The sequence below is a fragment of the Neophocaena asiaeorientalis genome, unplaced genomic scaffold, assembly GCF_003031525.2.
Source record: "Neophocaena asiaeorientalis asiaeorientalis breed wild unplaced genomic scaffold, Neophocaena_asiaeorientalis_V1.1 scaffold45, whole genome shotgun sequence".
NCBI lineage: Eukaryota > Metazoa > Chordata > Mammalia > Artiodactyla > Phocoenidae > Neophocaena > Neophocaena asiaeorientalis.
In genome coordinates this window covers 246,096-264,347 of record NW_020174642.1, presented here as the reverse complement: position 1 = coordinate 264,347, position 18,252 = coordinate 246,096, and the positions used below count along the sequence as shown (strand labels likewise).

Genomic DNA, 18,252 nt, shown 5'->3' with positions numbered 1-18,252 from the left:
TGGGTTCCTGCTGAGGGCTCTCTTCTGGCTTGCAGACAGCTGCATTTTCTCTGTGTCCTTACATGAGAGGAGGGGAGCTCTGGTGGAGGCCCATCCTCAAGACCTCATCTAAACCTACTTAACTCCCAAAGGCCTCATCTCCACATACCGTCCCATTGGGGATTAGGGCTTCAGCGTATGAAATTGAGGGGGGACATAAATATTCAGTCCACAGCAATGATTGTATATTATAAAATATGTATTATAAATAATAAAAGTATACTATGTTATAAAATAATAATAATAGTGGTAACAATAAAAACAACAAAAACTGACATTTATTGAACCAAGATCATGGAGCGCATACTTGGAGCGTCTAACAATATATGTACACGTCATGAGCTTGACCCCACACTCCCTTGCACTGGCATGGCTTATAGCAATGACTGTATGTGCTGACCCGTGTGTTCTTCTGACTTCACCTTGCAGGGCACAGCCTCTGCAGCCAGCAGGGCAGTAGTCCTGAGAGTGCTCTGGAGGAGAACGAAGGGCCAGACTTGGAATCCTCAGATGAGACTGATCACAGCAGCAAGGTGAGAGATTTCCATTTGCACATCCCATGTCTTGAACCACCAAAGAGTCACAGCTGCCACGTCACCTCTGCAGCTGTATGTGGTTAGAAGGCCCCTCCATGGGACCAAAGTGTTTTTACTTCTGAGATGTCACTAAATAGGATATGAAATCCAAATTATAGTCTTGAGAACAAACCCATATGTGAGAATATAGGGCAGAGCTCACTCTTAATGAATTAAAGTCTCATTTCATCCTGTTTCCTTCTTATGCTTCCATATATGTATGATGAAACAGCATCTAAAATGTATACAATTGGGTCCGTTATACTTTCTTGCTACTCATGGTTTCTGTAACAGACTCCCTTTGCATTATCTCTGTTTAGCTCTTGTGAAAGGTGAGCACCTTTTTTTTTTTTCATTAAAGGGAAAGAGACAATCTTTTTGTTTAATCCAAATACAGTGATTCTTACCCGGTTGAGCACTGTGACAAAGCTCTTATCCTGACCCTTTGGTGCAACTGCGAATTTGTTTTCCATAGTTCATCATGCTTTTATTCCACTTCCTAAAGGGTTCTATGTGTCAATAACCTCTTCTCATCACAGTCTCCAGAGTATAACAATTTGAAAACTCTGTTACCTATATCTGAAAGACCCCTCCCCAGTAAAAACAGTGATATGTGATTATGTCCGTATGTATTCGTCTTCTGTTTTCAGAATGTTGTTGACATATTTATGTTGGTCCCCCTGTCTGTCTCCTATTCTTTTGCTTGACCTTGACCAGTCACTTAACCTGAGCAAATCATGTAACTTTAAATTATACCTTTGTTTTTCTCACCTACAATATCAGGTGATTCTTGCCTTTGTCCAGTAATTGGATGATTGGCTGGGTCAAAAATATAACTGATATTGAAAATGGAAATATACTCTTCAAATCCGAATGGTTATTTCAAAAACGTACATTTCTCTGTGTATACTTTTCTGCCTCTTTTTGTCTTTATATATCTTTGTAGGACTTTCTTGAGTGCATATGTTAGACTATCTTCAGCATTGCTTTTATCCATATGTTTCTCTTTTGCCATCATAGGATCATCACTCTCAGTGTCTAAGTTGAGCACAGTATAAAATTTAATATTTTAAAGTAATTTTAATGTTTATAAATTTAATATTTGCAGACTGAAAGGGCTTTATGTTGTTGGTTATTAATTAAAAAGCCAGTAAACGGAAACATGCATGTCTCATTTAAAGGCAAAAAAACAAACAAAAGCTGTTTAAAGTTACTTTTTATTTTTGTGGCCTTTTACCTACTTTTTCGGGGAGGTGGGGGAGGGTGAGTGGCCCTCAAAAGAAACAGATATTTCCGTGTGAGGTAAGATATTTTGAAGGCTATTTATTAAATCGTTCTATTATTAAACTAAAAATGTTAATTCTCAGTTTCTAATTTGATTTCGGAGTACAGTTATTTTTCCTGTATCTAAGACATTTATTTCTGAATACTTTTTAACTTGGATCATTTTTACCTCACTATAATAGCCGTGTTCCACTCCCTTTGTGGATTTTGAGAGATTGTTTCCATTTTAAATATAGTGAGTCATGAAGTCCCGAACAGGGTCCTCTATAATATGGGGTTCTGGCAGCAGAGAGGAAGGAAGAGGCCTCAGGGTTTTGTTGACTCATCCCAGGTGCCTCTCTGATTTCATGGTTCCTTCTCCTGAGAACAAGACCCTGAAACTTGCCTGGAACAGCCAGGGTCAAGTATAGGAGCAGGCGATGCTGTTCCTGGACTTCACTGTAGAAATGCGCGGTAGGCTCTCATAAAGGAGAATATCTTTGAAGTTATTGACAAGTTTGGGTAATGATCTGAGTATTTTTAAAGATCATGAGGTGAACTCATTGACACCATAGGTTCACAGTCCTTTTTTTATAGACTGGATGTACGGAGCACTGTGTGATTCTGTACCTGAAAATACTCCTGATGTTGGTTTGATTCAGATTTTATCTTCTTTATTTGAATGATTTTGTTATTAGTAATAAATGAGAGCTAATAGTTAGGTAGTGTCTTGTGTATATTAGATGCTGTTCCGTATTAACCTATCTCATTCTCACAATACCACTGAAAGATAGATACTGTTATTCCCCCTATTTTATAGGTGACAATATTGGAACAGAGAGGTTAAGCCACTTACTGAAGGTCACACAGCTCTGAGATGACAAAACTAGGCTCTCTGTTGTTAACTGCTTTGCTAAAATGACCTTCTGGCCAGATTGTTAAGGTCTGGTATTAAATACCAGGCTTCAAAAAAGGAAGGAAGGAATTAATTAGTAATAGTATAAGCCAGTTTAGATATACAGTTGAACCTTGAACAACACGCAGTTGAATTGTGAGGGTCCACTTATATGTGGATTTTTTTCCCATAGTAAATAGTATTACCGATCTGCAGTGGGTTGAATCTACGGATACGGAACCGTGGATGCGGACGAACCACGTGGATACGGAAGAACTACGTATATGGGGGTAGGGGGGAATATAAGTTATACGTGGATTTTTGACTGCAAGAATATTCGGCACCTCTAACCCCCGAGTTGTTTAAGAGGCAACTGTATACTCGTTAGCCTCTTAAATATTTTTCTAATGCTTAAGCTTCGTGAAATATTTTTCTAACGCTTAAGCTTCGTGTCTTTTTTCATGATTTAAAGTAAGAGCAAGTGTATATCTTAAGTTTCTTGATTAAGGATCAATATTTTTGGATGCTGCTCCTATATCAGTGTGTCATTTTTCTTGAGGATAAACCAAACATTCGTAGTTAAGCTGTAAGCTGCCTAAAAGTGGAAGGATGATTTAGCTTTAATTTGAATGCACCAGGCTGGGTGTAGAATGTAAAAACTAGATAAATAGATAAACAAACAAATGAATAAATGAAATGAAACAGGAAATCATTTTTTATCTGGCTGAATACATGAGGGCTGTCGATTCTTTTTGTTTATTTCTTTAATATTTTTGCTGCTCTTCCTAAATGAATCATTTTGTGAAACAGTGGGCAGGATAAAGAGAATGCATGTTAGAGTTTTGTGTGTTGTTACAAATATTTTTTAGATGGCAGTTTTTGCGGCACGTGGTCTTTGGGGGTTGAGCAAGTAGGTAATTGTGAGTTTGTTGCTGAGCCGTGGTGACACGGGACTGTCACATCCACGGGGCTGGGGCGTGGGACTTCCACACCGCAGGGACAGTCTGGCGGCCTTTCTCTTTGTAAGCCACGTTCTTCCTCTTATGACTGTGGGTGACAACCTCAGAGGACCTCCTCACTTGTAAAAACTAGATAAATAGATAAACAAACAAATGAATAAATGAAATGAAACAGGAAATCATTTTTTATCTGGCTGAATACATGAGGGCTGTCGATTCTTTTTGTTTATTTCTTTAATATTTTTGCTGCTCTTCCTAAATGAATCATTTTGTGAAACAGTGGGCAGGATAAAGAGAATGCATGTTAGAGTTTTGTGTGTTGTTACAAATATTTTTTAGATGGCAGTTTTTGCGGCACGTGGTCTTTGGGGGTTGAGCAAGTAGGTAATTGTGAGTTTGTTGCTGAGCCGTGGTGACACGGGACTGTCACATCCACGGGGCTGGGGCGTGGGACTTCCACACCGCAGGGACAGTCTGGCGGCCTTTCTCTTTGTAAGCCACGTTCTTCCTCTTATGACTGTGGGTGACCCCCCCCCCCACCCACTTGTTTCCCTGCTTCTAATTGAAAACTCTTGTCTCTGGAAACGAATGCTAATTAGCTCCGGGCAGTCCTATCATGCATTCCAGACCCCCTGGCAGCTGTGATTTTGTTTTCCACTTAGCCAATGTATGAGAATCATTTTCAGAGCATTTCCAATTGGAAAGCCTTCTTTTTTCTTTTCAATCCAAATTGTTGTTGTCTTGGAAATGTTTGGTTTTTGTAACAAAGCATTCGGGGGACATTGTGAAAATATGAACTGTTAAAAGATGTTTTGGTTTTTAGTGTCTGCTCTCAACTCTGTGAGGGGTGTCTTCAAAGTTTGAGCCGGGCGGGTTTAATATTCCTGTGCAGTGCAGGATGCAGGCCAATCAGCTGATCTCAGTCTGCAGGGTAGAGACGCTCACATCCCCGGGAGGCGGTTTTTTTTTTTTTTTTTTTTTTTTGCATTATTTTCTTGCCTCCTGGCTCTCCCTTTCTGGAACTTCTGCTGTTTAGCCAGGTGAAAACAAAGCATAAATTCTGGTTTATCGGTTAGCCTTTGACTCCCTCCCAGAGGGCACTGACGGCAGAGGGGGCTGCTGTCGGGTCCGGCTGTCGCTGTCCTTGCTCTGTAGAGATGCAGCCGTAGGTCTTCATGGCACAGCCGGCATGGGCTCTCTGCATGGGAGGATGCTCTCTCAGGAGCCAGAAGGCATTTGGTGCTCTCCGAGTATTTTAAGAAACTTCTGTTTCTTTGTGGAACGTGTCAGGAGGTAGAATTATCATGAGAATACCTTCCCGATGATGTCTGCTTTGTGGAAAATAAAGCGCAAGCCCAGGATTGAAAACAGTGGCAAGTCCGGTGATTCTGTATATCGGACGCTTCACCTGGTGAGCACTGTTTGAATTCTATCTTGCTAGCCTTTGTTTATGTTACGACTTTCTAGCTGTTGTGTTTCCCAGTTCAAATGATGGTGATATGCTTGTCCCATGTCTCCATATTGCAGCCTTCTGCCCTTTAGATCCCCTTGTTGATAGAGAATATACATTTTAACATGGGAGTGGGGGGCATCAGTAGTTGGAGTGAAGTCGAGTTTGCCAAGAATCTTTACACATATCTGTTTTTTCATTTCTAAATGACAGAAAGGTGGGTTGTTATTATTATTTTTAAAATTAATCGTCATTTGAATGTTTCCCTTTTTCTTTTGGGTGTTGAGATTTTGAACATGTTTGTGTTATATGTGTGATGTCTCCCCATCTCCACCTCCAAACGGGTAGCCTAAGTATTCAGCAAGCATTTCTGGAAGAAGAATGTTCAACTTGCCTCCTATAAAGTTTTAAGTGCTTTTGACTTTATTTCTGCTTACTTGAGGAGCAGGTGGATTTACATGTGTTGGCCCAGGGAATGTATTAATGATTTAATGTCAACTGACCTATATTGTGTATGCCAATTCCTATGGTAACTGTTGCCTCTTTAATAAGAAAATATTTTAGTGGGTTAAGGGGGAGGAATAATTTAAAATCAAGTTAAACCATTTAATAGTTAAATATTAATATCAGAGTCTGTTGACTATTAGATTTCGTGTCACTTAATGAAATTGAACTTGGACAGCGAGTACACCTGATTTACTCAAGCAAGCCTTTATCCTTATGGAATGTTTCTTCTTCAAAGTTTGTTCAAAAGGAGACCAAAAAGATGCCAGAGAACTATAGGGGTTATCATTGTATATGAGGGTCTCTGAAATTATGGAATATGTTACTTTGGTGTTTGTTTCCCAAAAAAGCTTAAATAAAGACTATAAGATTTCAGGCCACTCTGGCCCCTTTTAAATCTGTGGGAAGTGTTAAATCGGTCAGACTCAAAGGACAGTTTTAGAACTCTGAACTCATCCCGAGATAGAAATTGCCTTTAGTGGTTGCATAACAGGAAGAGCTTTAACAGCTGGGTTGCTTGGGTTGGTAGTGTGTACTTGAAAGCCTACCCCCCTCTTTTTGTACTTTCTTTTCATCTTCCACAGGAAGAAAGTGATATTATAAACATTGAACTTCATGCAGACCTCAGTAAACGAGCCCATTTCCTCCTTCAGTTGTCATATTCATTTCTGTACGTTGGGTGGGTAACTCTTCATCCTGACAGTAGAACAGCTCTGCTACCCTTTAACAGTTTTAACTGGCAGCTCTGAAATGCCCATAAGTGCTTTTTGTGTCCATGGTGACTGATGGCAGTCCTCAAACGGGGAGAGGTTTGGACTTGGAGAAACTGTGTCTGTCTTCTTTCCAGCAATCCTTTGCTACTTGTACCGATTCCAGGAAACTTGGCTTTTAGGAGATATGTTGAGGACCTCTCATGGCAGCTCTCTTTCTGGGCTACAGTGCTTGATGTGTAAATGACCAGAATGCCATGTATCACTCAGTGGTAGAGTGAGGAAAGCACTACACTCAACTCCTTCTACATCCTATATCCTGGCCAAGCTACATGGAGAAGCTCCTAATAGGTTTTTTTTAATTAATTTTTATTGGAGCATAGTTGCTTTACAATATTGTGTTAGTTTCTGCCGTACAGCAAAGTGAATCAGCTATACGAATCCATATATCCCCTCTTTTTTGGATTTCCTTCCCATTAAGGTCACCACAGAGCACTGAGTAGCGTTCCCTGAGCTATACAGTATGTTCTCATTAGTTATCTATTTTATACATAGTATCAATAGTGTATGTATGTCAATTCCAATCTCCCAGTTCATCTCCCCCCGCCGACCCCAGGTTCTAGTAGGCTTTGATGCAAACAAGTTTGGCCACAGTATGGGGGCAGGGGGACTTAAAAACTGGGCCACAACATGTAAAATCTCTAGGTTAGAGGTATTCTAAAGACGACCTGCATTTCATTTTTGGGGGGGTAATATTTTAGTGAAACAAAATTCGCAAACTTGATGATATCCTTTGAAGTTGTTTCCAAGCAAAAATTTCATTAAGAGCCTTATAAATAACACCCCTTGATGATATATACAATATAACTTGTTATTCTATCTTTTTGTTTGTTTATTTATTTTATTAAATTTATTATTTATTTAGATAACATGGAATTGACAGTAAAAAGATTATGTCCATATTGACCCAGTTCCTTGATAAACCTGAGAGTTTATAACTTGAATCAGAGAAGGGGCTTCCCAGTCCCCGATAAATCTATCTTAGCTTATAAGGAAGGGATGCCTAAGGCTCTGAACTCTCAGAAGAGGACTCAGGGATATTTTAAGGTATCCCCTGGGATGCTAAAGGTATTTCCTAATATAATCCAGGACTTGACTCAGGACGGGTGTGCCAGGAAGAAGGTGGGGAGCCTGGCTGTTTGACGGGAGGTTGGGTAGGAGATGGCTAGGTGTAGAGCACTAGAGCCCTGGCCCTCATCTCACTAACCTGAGCTTTCCCTGAGCTTTTCCCTGAGCTTAAAACTCAGAATACTGAACCTTAGAGGTGGTGGACTTGACACAGGCAAAGTCAGGAACCCTACTCACACTCTTAAAAATGGAAACCTTAAAGTATTTATCGTGAAACGGAGGGAACGAAAACCCAGAAACTCCGTGTCACGCCTTTCATTATTCGAGCCAGATATTGCTGAGAATGGCAACAAGTCAGCGTGGTGCGAATTGGGAGCACAAAGGGAAATGTCTTTTGAATTTCCTGCCTTTGATATGTCAGAGTCCCAAGGTTATAACTTGCCTTTTTCTTAAAGCGTGGGACATCCTTGGTGTAATCTGTGAGGACATTGGAGTTCTCATGGCAACTTGTCTAAATGATAAGACTGCAGCAAGGTCTCCTGTGTCTCTGATGGGAATATGGGAATGGATTTAGGTATCATGGGTAATAGCTATGTTATTAATTTGTATGTAAATGACAGGCAGCGGTGGTTATTGTTGGGACATTTAGAAAAGCATTGTGTAAGCGAAGGTGCCAGTTATACATTTGTTGTTTTGATTAGTGACAAATCAAAGTGACAGAGGAGAGTTTGGGATTAGCTGGAGGGCAGGGCACTTAAGCTGTCAGCTGTTATCACACTGTCTTTCCTTGGGATTTTCACTTGGTGAGGCATAACCCCACTTCCATGATGTCTATGTTACAATGCAGTTGCCTTTTACAGTTATCATGAGATCATCTAAAAGGCGTGTGGACGCTTTTGTTAAAATGGACCTACTTGTTCCTTTTTAATTATTAGGACAAAGCCATATTTAACTGTTTATATTTAATGATGACACTGAGTTTGTAAAACCCTAACATAACTAAATCAAACTGTTTAGTTTATTTCTACTGAAACAGGCTGTGATTTTAAAAAAAGTAGTTTTTCTTTTTTAACAGCCTTATTGGGTTATAAGTCACATGCTTTACAGTTCAGCCCATTTTGGTGAGTTTTTCATCAGTCACCAAAGGGAGAATTCTTTGTGGGGATAGTCAGTGTCTGACACACTGATTCCGTAGGGAACATTTAACAGTGCCACTGACAGGTAACTAATACATCCCGGCATATAAGACCAGGATCTGTGATAGCAATAAATAAGCTGTGTAACCATAAGAAAATTGGATCAATAATTACGTGGATTTGGGTCCTGGCTCTGCTCTTTCCTGTCATGACATTGCTGCTGATGCATCCTTGTTAAGTTCTGATTTCCCATGTCCTTGTCCTGTCTTTATTCCGGGCTTCCTTCCCTTTGGGCTATGCTAATGAGGAGAAGGCATGCTAATGTTAGCTACCTTCCTCTGTGTTTAAGAATTACCCCCATGGGATACACTTGGTTTGGTTCCTCTGCCTACCACAAAATGCCAGCCTTGACGTTCAGCTCTTTGCACCAACAGTTGTTTTTGGAAGGATGGTCTTCTCAGGATGTTACTTTCAAGAGTGAGCAGGTGGGATACCCACCTACTCACTCCTGAAAGTAATCCTTTATCTGCACAGGTCTATATTGGAAATACTTTGTGCCTAGGGACGAATTGGACAATAGAAACAGGGAAGAGCAGTCCAAGAAGATATGCAAGGAGATATGCATGAGACATTTGCAGAGTGGTACATTCGAACAAATACTAATAAACTAATAAACTAGATGTTGTGCTACAAAATAGCCTTTGGAGTAATACCATAGAGAGCTTTAAAAAAATGCTAACACTTGCGCATCCCATCCTAGAGATTCGGATCGAATTGATCTGGATGGCGCACTGGGCATTGGGAGGTTTAAAAACTCCCCACGTAATTCCTACATGCAACCAGGGTGGGGAATTACTGATTCCACAGGATTTTCAGTGGTCCATCTTCAACCCTTGCTTTGAAGAACTGTTTTGCATAACTTGAAAAGTTGGTATTTTAGAATTCTAGATTCCCAAACTTCCACCTGAATCATCCTGGACAGAGACTGGGTGGGGAGTGAGCTCTCCTATTGAGGTCTTTTTCAGGGGTCAGTGCCCCTTAGTTTTAGTTGGAGGAGTGGGGAGGTGGTGGGTGCTGGTGGTGGTGGAATCTTTCTGCCTTGGAGAAGTTGGAGAGACAGAAACTTTAAAAAATATATCTATATGTATATGTGTATATGTATATATATATAATCTGTTGTTATCTAGAGAGTTGCCTCCGTGTCAACTTTTAATAGAGACAGAAGACTCTGCTTATAAAATCATCTTCCAGCTTTGCAAAGTAAATATGTATAGTGCAGTGAACTGAGAGTCTGATAATGAATTACCCTTGTATTTTGGGTGAAATGCACTTGTCCGTATCTTCCTCTCCTCATTGGAGAGCTTCTTGGAGAGTAATTAAGGACACAGGCTTTGAGCCATGCTGCCTGGTTCAGATCCGAGCTGTGCAATCTTGGATGAGTTACTTAACCTCTCCTGGCCTCTGTTGTCTCAACTGTAAAATAGGAATGATAATAGCCCTCACTTACCAAGTGGGAGGATTAAATGGATCAGACCGGTGCCTGGCAGGCAGTGATCATTCAGTATATGTCAGCAGTTGTTATTATGGTTGTCATGAGCGTTCAGTGAGCTCTCAGATGCGTGGAGCAATTTGGGGAAACGAGAGATGTGATTCACGTGTGGCAGTTCATTAACCAGGAGGAACATCTTTAGGAGGGACAGATGTCAGAGAGGTCTCTCTAGTGAGGGATAACTTCGTCTGTCTTGCCTTTTCAACTGTGCTCTGAAGAGCACGGAACAGGTGGCCGCATTTTGCCGCAGTCTGCACGAGATGAACTCCTCTGACCCGAGCCCGTCCCCCCAGGACTCTGCCGGGCCTCAGCTGGCCACCATGAGACAGCTCACGGACGCCGATAAGCTGCGCAAGGTCATCTGTGAGCTCCTGGAGACGGAGCGCACCTATGTGAAAGTACGTCTTCTCCTGCCCTGCATCCTTCCTCCCATCCTTCGGAAGGATGCAGGCTCTGTGTTGATACTGATGTTGACTGACAGCAAAGCCAGATCACGGTCTTGAAGGGTATCTTGGTCTCTCCTATGGAATTTGGCCTTGATTCTGAATGTTACGATCTCCTTTTGTGTTTTAGGGAAGCATATCTATTCTTATAGCACTTCGTTGATATAAATAACTGATTGATTGACTCAGAAAGGAGATGATGGTGGATGTTAAGTGAAGCTTCTGACCTTTCTAAATATGTTGTTGAGCTCATACTAAAATTGAATTCGTTTTTGACAAATTCAACTAGTAGTATCTTCACAATCTACTTTGAGTCTAGGCAGAAAGATATCAGGTCTGTTATCATTTGTTCTGACATTTAGTTATATTCTGAAACTATATCATTTGTTCCTATATAATTTATAATACATACAACTATTGTTTAAAAATGATTAAAGAAGACAATTTAAAAGTGATAAAAACTTTATTTAAAACTTTATTCGTGAAATGGACAGTCTCCTTTTGTAGAACTGTAAAATGGGACAGAAGGCAAGAAGCTTTCATAGGGTAAAGAATAAAGAACAAGGAAGAGACAAACAGACAATACTTGATTGGCTGGGGCCACGTAGTCAACCTTGGTTGGGATGAGAAGGCCCAGAGTTGGCCTGGCATTTGGAAATTGGCTGAGTGGATATACTACGGTCTGGTCAAGTGGTGTATTGACAGGCACACAAAAATGATCTAAATTTGGGTTTGCTGACCCGACACCCCAGGCAGAAATGGCTCCATCTTGGGCCTGGAAAGTTATTTCAACACTATATAATTTATAATATATTCCTATAACTATATAATTCATCTAATTATGATAATTGTATAATGATATACTCCTCTAACTCTATAATTTAGTTATGTTTAGTTCCATGTTACAATAGTATGATCTGTTTTAGTCTTTAAGTCAGAGGTCAGCAAGTTATGGTCCTTGGGCCAAATCCAGCTCTCTGCCTGTTTTTACAAATAAAGTTTTATTGGAACACAGCCACACACATTCACTTATGTATTATTTATGCCACTTTCCTGTATAGCAGCAGAGTTAAATAGTTGCAACAGAGACCATATGGCCTGCAAAGTCTGAAATATCTTGAGAAAAGTTTGGCTCACTTCTGCCTCAATGGACCTCAGTGACGTAAAGACTGAAATGTTAGCATTTGGGACATAATTTTTTTTTCTTTAGATTCTTTATAGACGTTTAGATGTGCTAATCACATATTCTTTCAACCCTTAGGACTTAAACTGCCTCATGGAGAGATACCTAAAACCTCTTCAAAAAGAAACTTTTCTCACCCAAGATGAGGTATGGTGGCAATTGTCTGAACTTCGTGAGGGTCACACTATAGCTTGACTTGGTGAAGAGGAAGGACTGGGGAGTACACACAATACTGAGAGCATTTTGAATTCATTTAATTGTAATAAATAGATCAAATTATTGCCTGTGGAGCTCTTGGTGTGCACTTGGAGAGGAAGGAGGGAGCTGCCCCGCCTGCTGGTGGTGGGAGCATTACCGTAATTTATAAGTATGGGTAGAAAAACTTTGAGATCAGAAGCAAATAAAGGTTCTGCACACTAATGAAATACGGGGTTGATGAAATTCTTTTGCATTTTCCAGCTTGATGTGCTCTTTGGAAATTTAACTGAAATGGTAGAGTTTCAAGTAGAATTCCTTAAAACTCTAGAAGATGGAGTGAGATTGGTACCTGATCTGGAAAAGCTTGAGAAAGTTGATCAATTTAAGGTAAGTCTCATCCTCAAATAGTGTAAAGCTGCCTCTTAATGTCAAGGGTGGGCTCTCCTATAGGTCAAGTCGAATCTCCTAATAACACATCGCAGGAGGCATTGTTGCCGTGGTCTTGAGTCTTCACTGAACTGCCAGTGGAGTCATTTCCTAAAGGGAGTCTGAGAGGGGAACGCACTGCATCTTGCTTTTCTGGCTGAGGTAGAACCAGTGCCACTGACTTGCATTAAACTGGTGTATCTGCTGACTTCTGCTTTGGAAGATGTGCCTACCTTTTGTTCTGTTTATGTAGGGGCTTTTAATACTTGCTATTAACAAATTAGACTAGCACTCTTGGTTTTCCAATAAACAAATGAACTTATCTTGTTCTGGGAAACTGGTTAATGGAAGTGCTTATCAATTATCTAGGAGGAAGGCAATCTTCCAGCACACAGTGTCCTTGTAGCCTTTTTTTTTTTTTTTTTAATTTATTTTATTTTTGGCTGCGTTGGGTCTTTGTTGCTGTGTGCGTGCTTTTCTCTAGTTGCGGCGAGCGGGGGCTACTCTTCACTGCAGTGCACAGGCTTCTCATTGCGGTGGCTTCTCTTGTTGCGGAGCACAGGCTCTAGGCGCGCAGGCTTCAGTAGTTGTGGTGCACTGGCTCAGTAGTGGCTCCCGGGCTCTAGTGCACAGGCTCAGTAGTTGCGGCGCACGGGCTTAGTTGCTCCATGGCATGTGGGATCTTCCCAGACCAGGGCTTGAGCCCGTGTCCCCTGCATTGGCAGGAGGATTCTTAACCACTACACCACCAGGGAAGCCATGTCCTTGTAGCCTTAGTGAGGATCTATGACTAGTACCTTAGTGAGGATGCTGACAGCTTGTCTCCTTCTCCTTGGTTGGCTTTCCCTTATTGCAGAAATTTCCTGTGCTGTGTTTCTGATTGACAAAGGTTCATTGATTTGCGCACAATGCTGTTGGCTTACATGTCACCCTCATGTACTTTTAAAAAACAGATTAATTGAGGTACAATTGATAGACAATACACTACATATATTTAAAGCGTACAGTTTGATGAATTTTGACATACGTGGACACCTGTGAAACCATCACTTCAATCAGGATAATGAACATAATATCACCCCTAATTGTTTTTCCTGCTCTTTCGTGATTCCTCCCTCCTTCCTCTTTACGGCCACCTCTTAGCCACAGGCAACTATGTCTGCTTTCTGTTACTACAGATTAGTTAGCATTCTGGAATTTTATATAAATGGAAACATATAGCATGTACGCTTTTTTGTGTGGTATTGTTTACTGTGTAATTATATTGAGTTCCATCCCTGTTGTTACATATACCCACGCTTATTCCTTTTTTATTGCTCAGTAGTATTCCATTGTGTGGATGCACTGCACTTTGTGATCCTTTCCCCTTTCTTGGGCATTTGGGTTTTCTTCCAGTTTTTGGTGACTACACGTAAAGCTGCTATGAACATTTATGTACAAGCTTTAGTATGAATATGTGCTTCCATTTCTCTCGGGTAAATACCTAGGAATGGAATGGTTAGGTCATATGGTACGTGTATGTTTAACGTTTTAAGAAACAGTGGAACTATTTTCCAAACCGGTTCCAGTGTACAGTCCCACCAGCTGTTCGTCCTCATTCTTACAACAAGGTCGGGTCACTCTTTTGAATTTTAGCCATTTTAGCAGGTAGGTGGTGGCACTTCATTGTGGCTTTAATTTTAGTTTCTCTAATGACATGACTATGAGTATCTTTCTATGTGCTAATTTGCTTTGAATATATCCTCTTTGGTGAAGTGTCTTTTCAAATCATTTGCCCATTTATTATATTGGATTGTTTTCTTATCGTTGAGTTTTGAGAGTTCTTTGGAAATTTTGTGTATGAGCCCTTTACCGATATATGAATTGTAAATATTTTCTCCTTGTCATACAGTATCTCCCAAAGAGAAGTTTTTTTTTTAAAGTTGATTTCTTTTTTTTTAATCGAGTATAGTTGATTTACAATGTTATGTTAGTTTCAGGTGTACAGCAGAGTGATGCAGTTACACACATACAAACGTATACGTCTGTTCTTTTTCAGAGTCTTTTCCCTTATAGGGTTATTACAAAATATTGAGTATAGTTCCCTGTCCTTGTTGGTTATATATTTTATATATGGTAGTATGCATATGTTAATCCCAACCTCCTAATTTATCCCTCCCCTGAGAAGTTTTTATTTTTTAATGAAATCCAAGTTTTCAAATTTTTTCTCTTTTGGGTCATACTTTTGCTGTCTTATCTATGAACTCTTTGCCTAAATCAGGGTCATAAAGATTTTCTCCTAAAAGTTTCATAATTTGGGGATTTATATTTAGGTCTCTGATCTGGTGTGAATCGAAGTCAATTTTTTTGCATATGAATATTTAACGTTTCTAGCACTATTTTTTGAAATGACTATCCTTCAGTCCTTTTCCACTGAATCGCTTTTGCGCTTGTGTTGAACTTGGGTTCAGTTGTCCATATAGGTGGGGACCCTCATACACTTTGACTCTCTTCTAACACTTGCAGAAACCTGGCTGTGTAATGTTAGTATGTATACAGGTTTATAGGATGAGATGAAGACTACCCCTTCGATATATTTTTGTGTGTCATCTCTTTACAGTCCCTCTCTGCAACAGGAGTCATTTAGAATGCACACACATATTCATACACATAAGCATATGGACATATATTCATGTATAGTTCTCTATTTTTATTTGGATGTAATTTTAGACTTACAGAAAGGTTGCAAGGATAGTATAAAGAATTCCCAGATAGCCTTCTCCCAGCCTTCTTCCAAATGTTAACACATTTGCTTTATCCTTTCTCTCCCTACCTCCCTTTAACCCTAACTACTGCATATAGTTCATTTTTTGTGTGTTCAGAAATTGCTTGTGTTAGTTCGTTTTTCTTCTCTTCAGGGTAGTTGGTCATACTGTCCATTTGAAGTACAGTTTGGTTCATTGATAAATTAATTAATAGGATATTAGAACACCATGATATGGGCCAGTAGTTTGTCAGTTAATCAAAAAGTTGCTTAACGTGGAACATAATAAAAATGCGAACAGACCCGAAAACATTTGGTTTTAATCTAAAATATCTAACATTCATTATATTCATGTAGCAGGCTTTTGCTGTGAGTCCAGTTCTTTGCGGTTAGAGTCAGTTGATCACTTCAGGAGAGTTTAGTTATCAGAACGGTGATATGAACATAACTGTGTCATGAGCAGAGTTCTTCTAGGGAGGGTTTGGTGCGTGATCCTTTTAGCAAGTTCACGCTAAGCAGTCAGTGTTGTAAATTCCATTTAAGTGGAACTTTCTTCCCCGACCTTCATTTCACTAATTTAGTGCCTAATCTGACCCTCTCCATTCCATCTGTCAGACATGACAACTGGTGCACGTGCAATATTCTTGGCCCTGGGGCTGCTCTCTGGCACTTCTGAGTTGGCTTCTGGACAGTCAGTGTTCACTCTTAAACCTGTTGCTGTTGGTTTCCGCCATTGCTGCTTCATTTAAATCCTGATTATATATTTGTCAAAAACATAAACACTTGTTAAAATATTCAAATTGTGTTGCCTAAGACAGTATTAGAAAAAAAATTGGTTCTGAGGTGAAATAAGTTTTGATATAATTTTCCCTTGGAAGTTTGCAATGTCCGTCAGCCAGTGAGAGGCTCTGTGAAGTCCTGCAGAAGAGAAACACAGGGGAAATGCAGTCTTTGTGTAGAAACCCCTCATGTTTGTGCACACTTTGTGCTCTGAGATCATTTTTTAAGGCTGGAAGAACAAATGAATACCTTAATGTTCTATCTGTGTTTGCTGTATGGTATGTGCCTAGTAAGTAATATTAAGTTAAACAAATGAATGGCTTGATATGGCTAAGGTAAGACGTTACAATTAGAGCTTTTTCTTCTATAGTTTTTCTCATTGATTGTTGAATATAGCTCAAAGGATGACTATACCTACAGAGTCAGACTGCCCCTCCCGAAACCCTCTCTCGGTCAAGCGGGTGAGGTTTGGGGAGGGATGGGGCTTGAGGAGTAAAGGAGGAAAAGTACAACATGTAGGAAAAGAATTTAGGCTTCTAATTACCAGTTATGTGTGGTTCATAATAAACCTTTTTTTGTTTTTAATATTCTATCAGATTTCTCTGCATTGTTCATTCAGTAAAGTGCACTTTGTGGAATCCAATTTATCACTCAAATCCAAAACACACATACATGGAGTCTAAAAAAAAAAAAGTGGTTCTGAAGAACCTAGGGGCAGGACAGGAATAAAGACGCAGATGTAGAGAATGGACTTGAGGGCACGGGGCGGGGGAAGGGTAAGCCGGAACGAAGTGAGAGAGTGGCATGGACATACATACACTACCAAATGTAAAATAGATAGCTAGTGGGAAGCAGCCACATAGCACAGGGAGATCAGCTCGGTACTTTGTGTCCACCTAGAGCGGTGGGATAGGGAGGGTGGGAGGGAGACGTAAGAGGGAGGAGATATGGGGATATGTTTATATGTATAGCTTAGTTTTTGCTTTGAATGTACGTTTTAAACTCTAAATTTAAATAAGCAATAGCTCTTTCTGAACTAGACTAGATCATTGTGAAACCTCATAGATACTTTTCTGAGGCCTGTTACATATATTTCTATAAAATGTGTAGGATAAAAAGTATCCCACCTCAGGCATATTAAATTCCTAATAGGGAAAGCGTCCACCTAGTTTTGATCCTGTTGGGGCAGAGGGTATGGCCTGGGAGACAGTACTAATTCCTTAGTTGAGTCTATTTCTTATGTTCTTATCTATTCCTGCTAGAAGAGAGCATGGCATTGGAGAGGGTGGAGTTAGTGATTAGAGAAATGTGTTTTCTATTTCGGGAGATTTATGCGTTTCCTGCCTTTATTTGGTTTGTCACTTCTACCTCCCAACAGGAACTAATGAGAGAATAAAGATTTCTGTCTTCTCCAAAATGCCGTATCTGCTTTCTCGGTAACATTCAAACATCCCAGATAGGTCACTGAAAGACACAAGCCTAGAAAACCAGTGACATCTTGACTCTAATTACCGAGAAAGCCAAATCCAGCATCTATTACACAAACATGTAAACCCACACACTTTCCCATAGGCCATCAGTGAGCTGAGACAGGCTGTGACAGGTGTGAGTGGTGCTGATTTGTGGGGAGAGTCAGGCAGCTGCGAGCTCCCTGCTATATCCTGCTGATATTTCCACATGAGGAGGACCCTAACCTAACTGCATTGTTTCTTGTTAAATCCAGAAGGTGCTCTTCTCTCTGGGGGGATCCTTTCTGTATTATGCCGACCGCTTCAAGCTCTACAGTGCCTTCTGTGCTAGCCACACGAAGGTCCCCAAGGTTCTGGTGAAAGGTAAGGCCTGGGAGGACTGGGTAGCAGGTGGGCCTGTTCATTGTCAGTTCACATCTGTGTGGCCAACTGTGGTTGGGGGCTTTGGGACAGAAATCGGAGTCATTGTTGTGCCAGATGGATGTTCCAACAGGCCGCAGATTAAGGGTATGGTCGTTCCTCGGTATCTGTGGGGGATTGGTTCCAGGACCCCGCCCCCGCATGGATACCAAACTTCGAGGATGCTCAAGTCTGTTATATAAAATGTGTAGTGTCTGCATATAACCTATGCACATCCTCCCGTATACTTTGAATCATCTCTAGATTATTTATAATACCTAATAAAATATAAGTGCCATGTAAATAGCTGTCCGTGTGCAATATACTCAAGTTTTGCTTTTTGGAACTTTCTGGAATTTCTTTTTTTTTTTTTTTTTTTTTTTTTTTTTTTTTTTTTTTTTGG

General features: G+C 40.3%; 1 protein-coding gene across 3 annotated transcripts in view; it reads left to right on the top strand.

The window, feature by feature from the left end:
- TIAM1 (TIAM Rac1 associated GEF 1) overlaps positions 1-18,252 on the top strand; it is a 206,116-nt gene that overhangs the window by 161,773 nt on the left and 26,091 nt on the right. For 2 of the 3 annotated variants that reach the window (XM_024758201.1, XM_024758200.1), the window contains 5 exons: positions 469-572; positions 10,427-10,606; positions 11,913-11,981; positions 12,294-12,419; positions 17,705-17,813. In XM_024758201.1, coding sequence (XP_024613969.1) covers positions 469-572; positions 10,427-10,606; positions 11,913-11,981; positions 12,294-12,419; positions 17,705-17,813 — 588 coding nt within the window. Of the gene's footprint in view, positions 1-468; positions 573-4,733; positions 5,143-10,426; positions 10,607-11,912; positions 11,982-12,293; positions 12,420-17,704; positions 17,814-18,252 lie in introns of those variants that run through there. The other variant, XM_024758203.1, reaches the window with a different exon arrangement.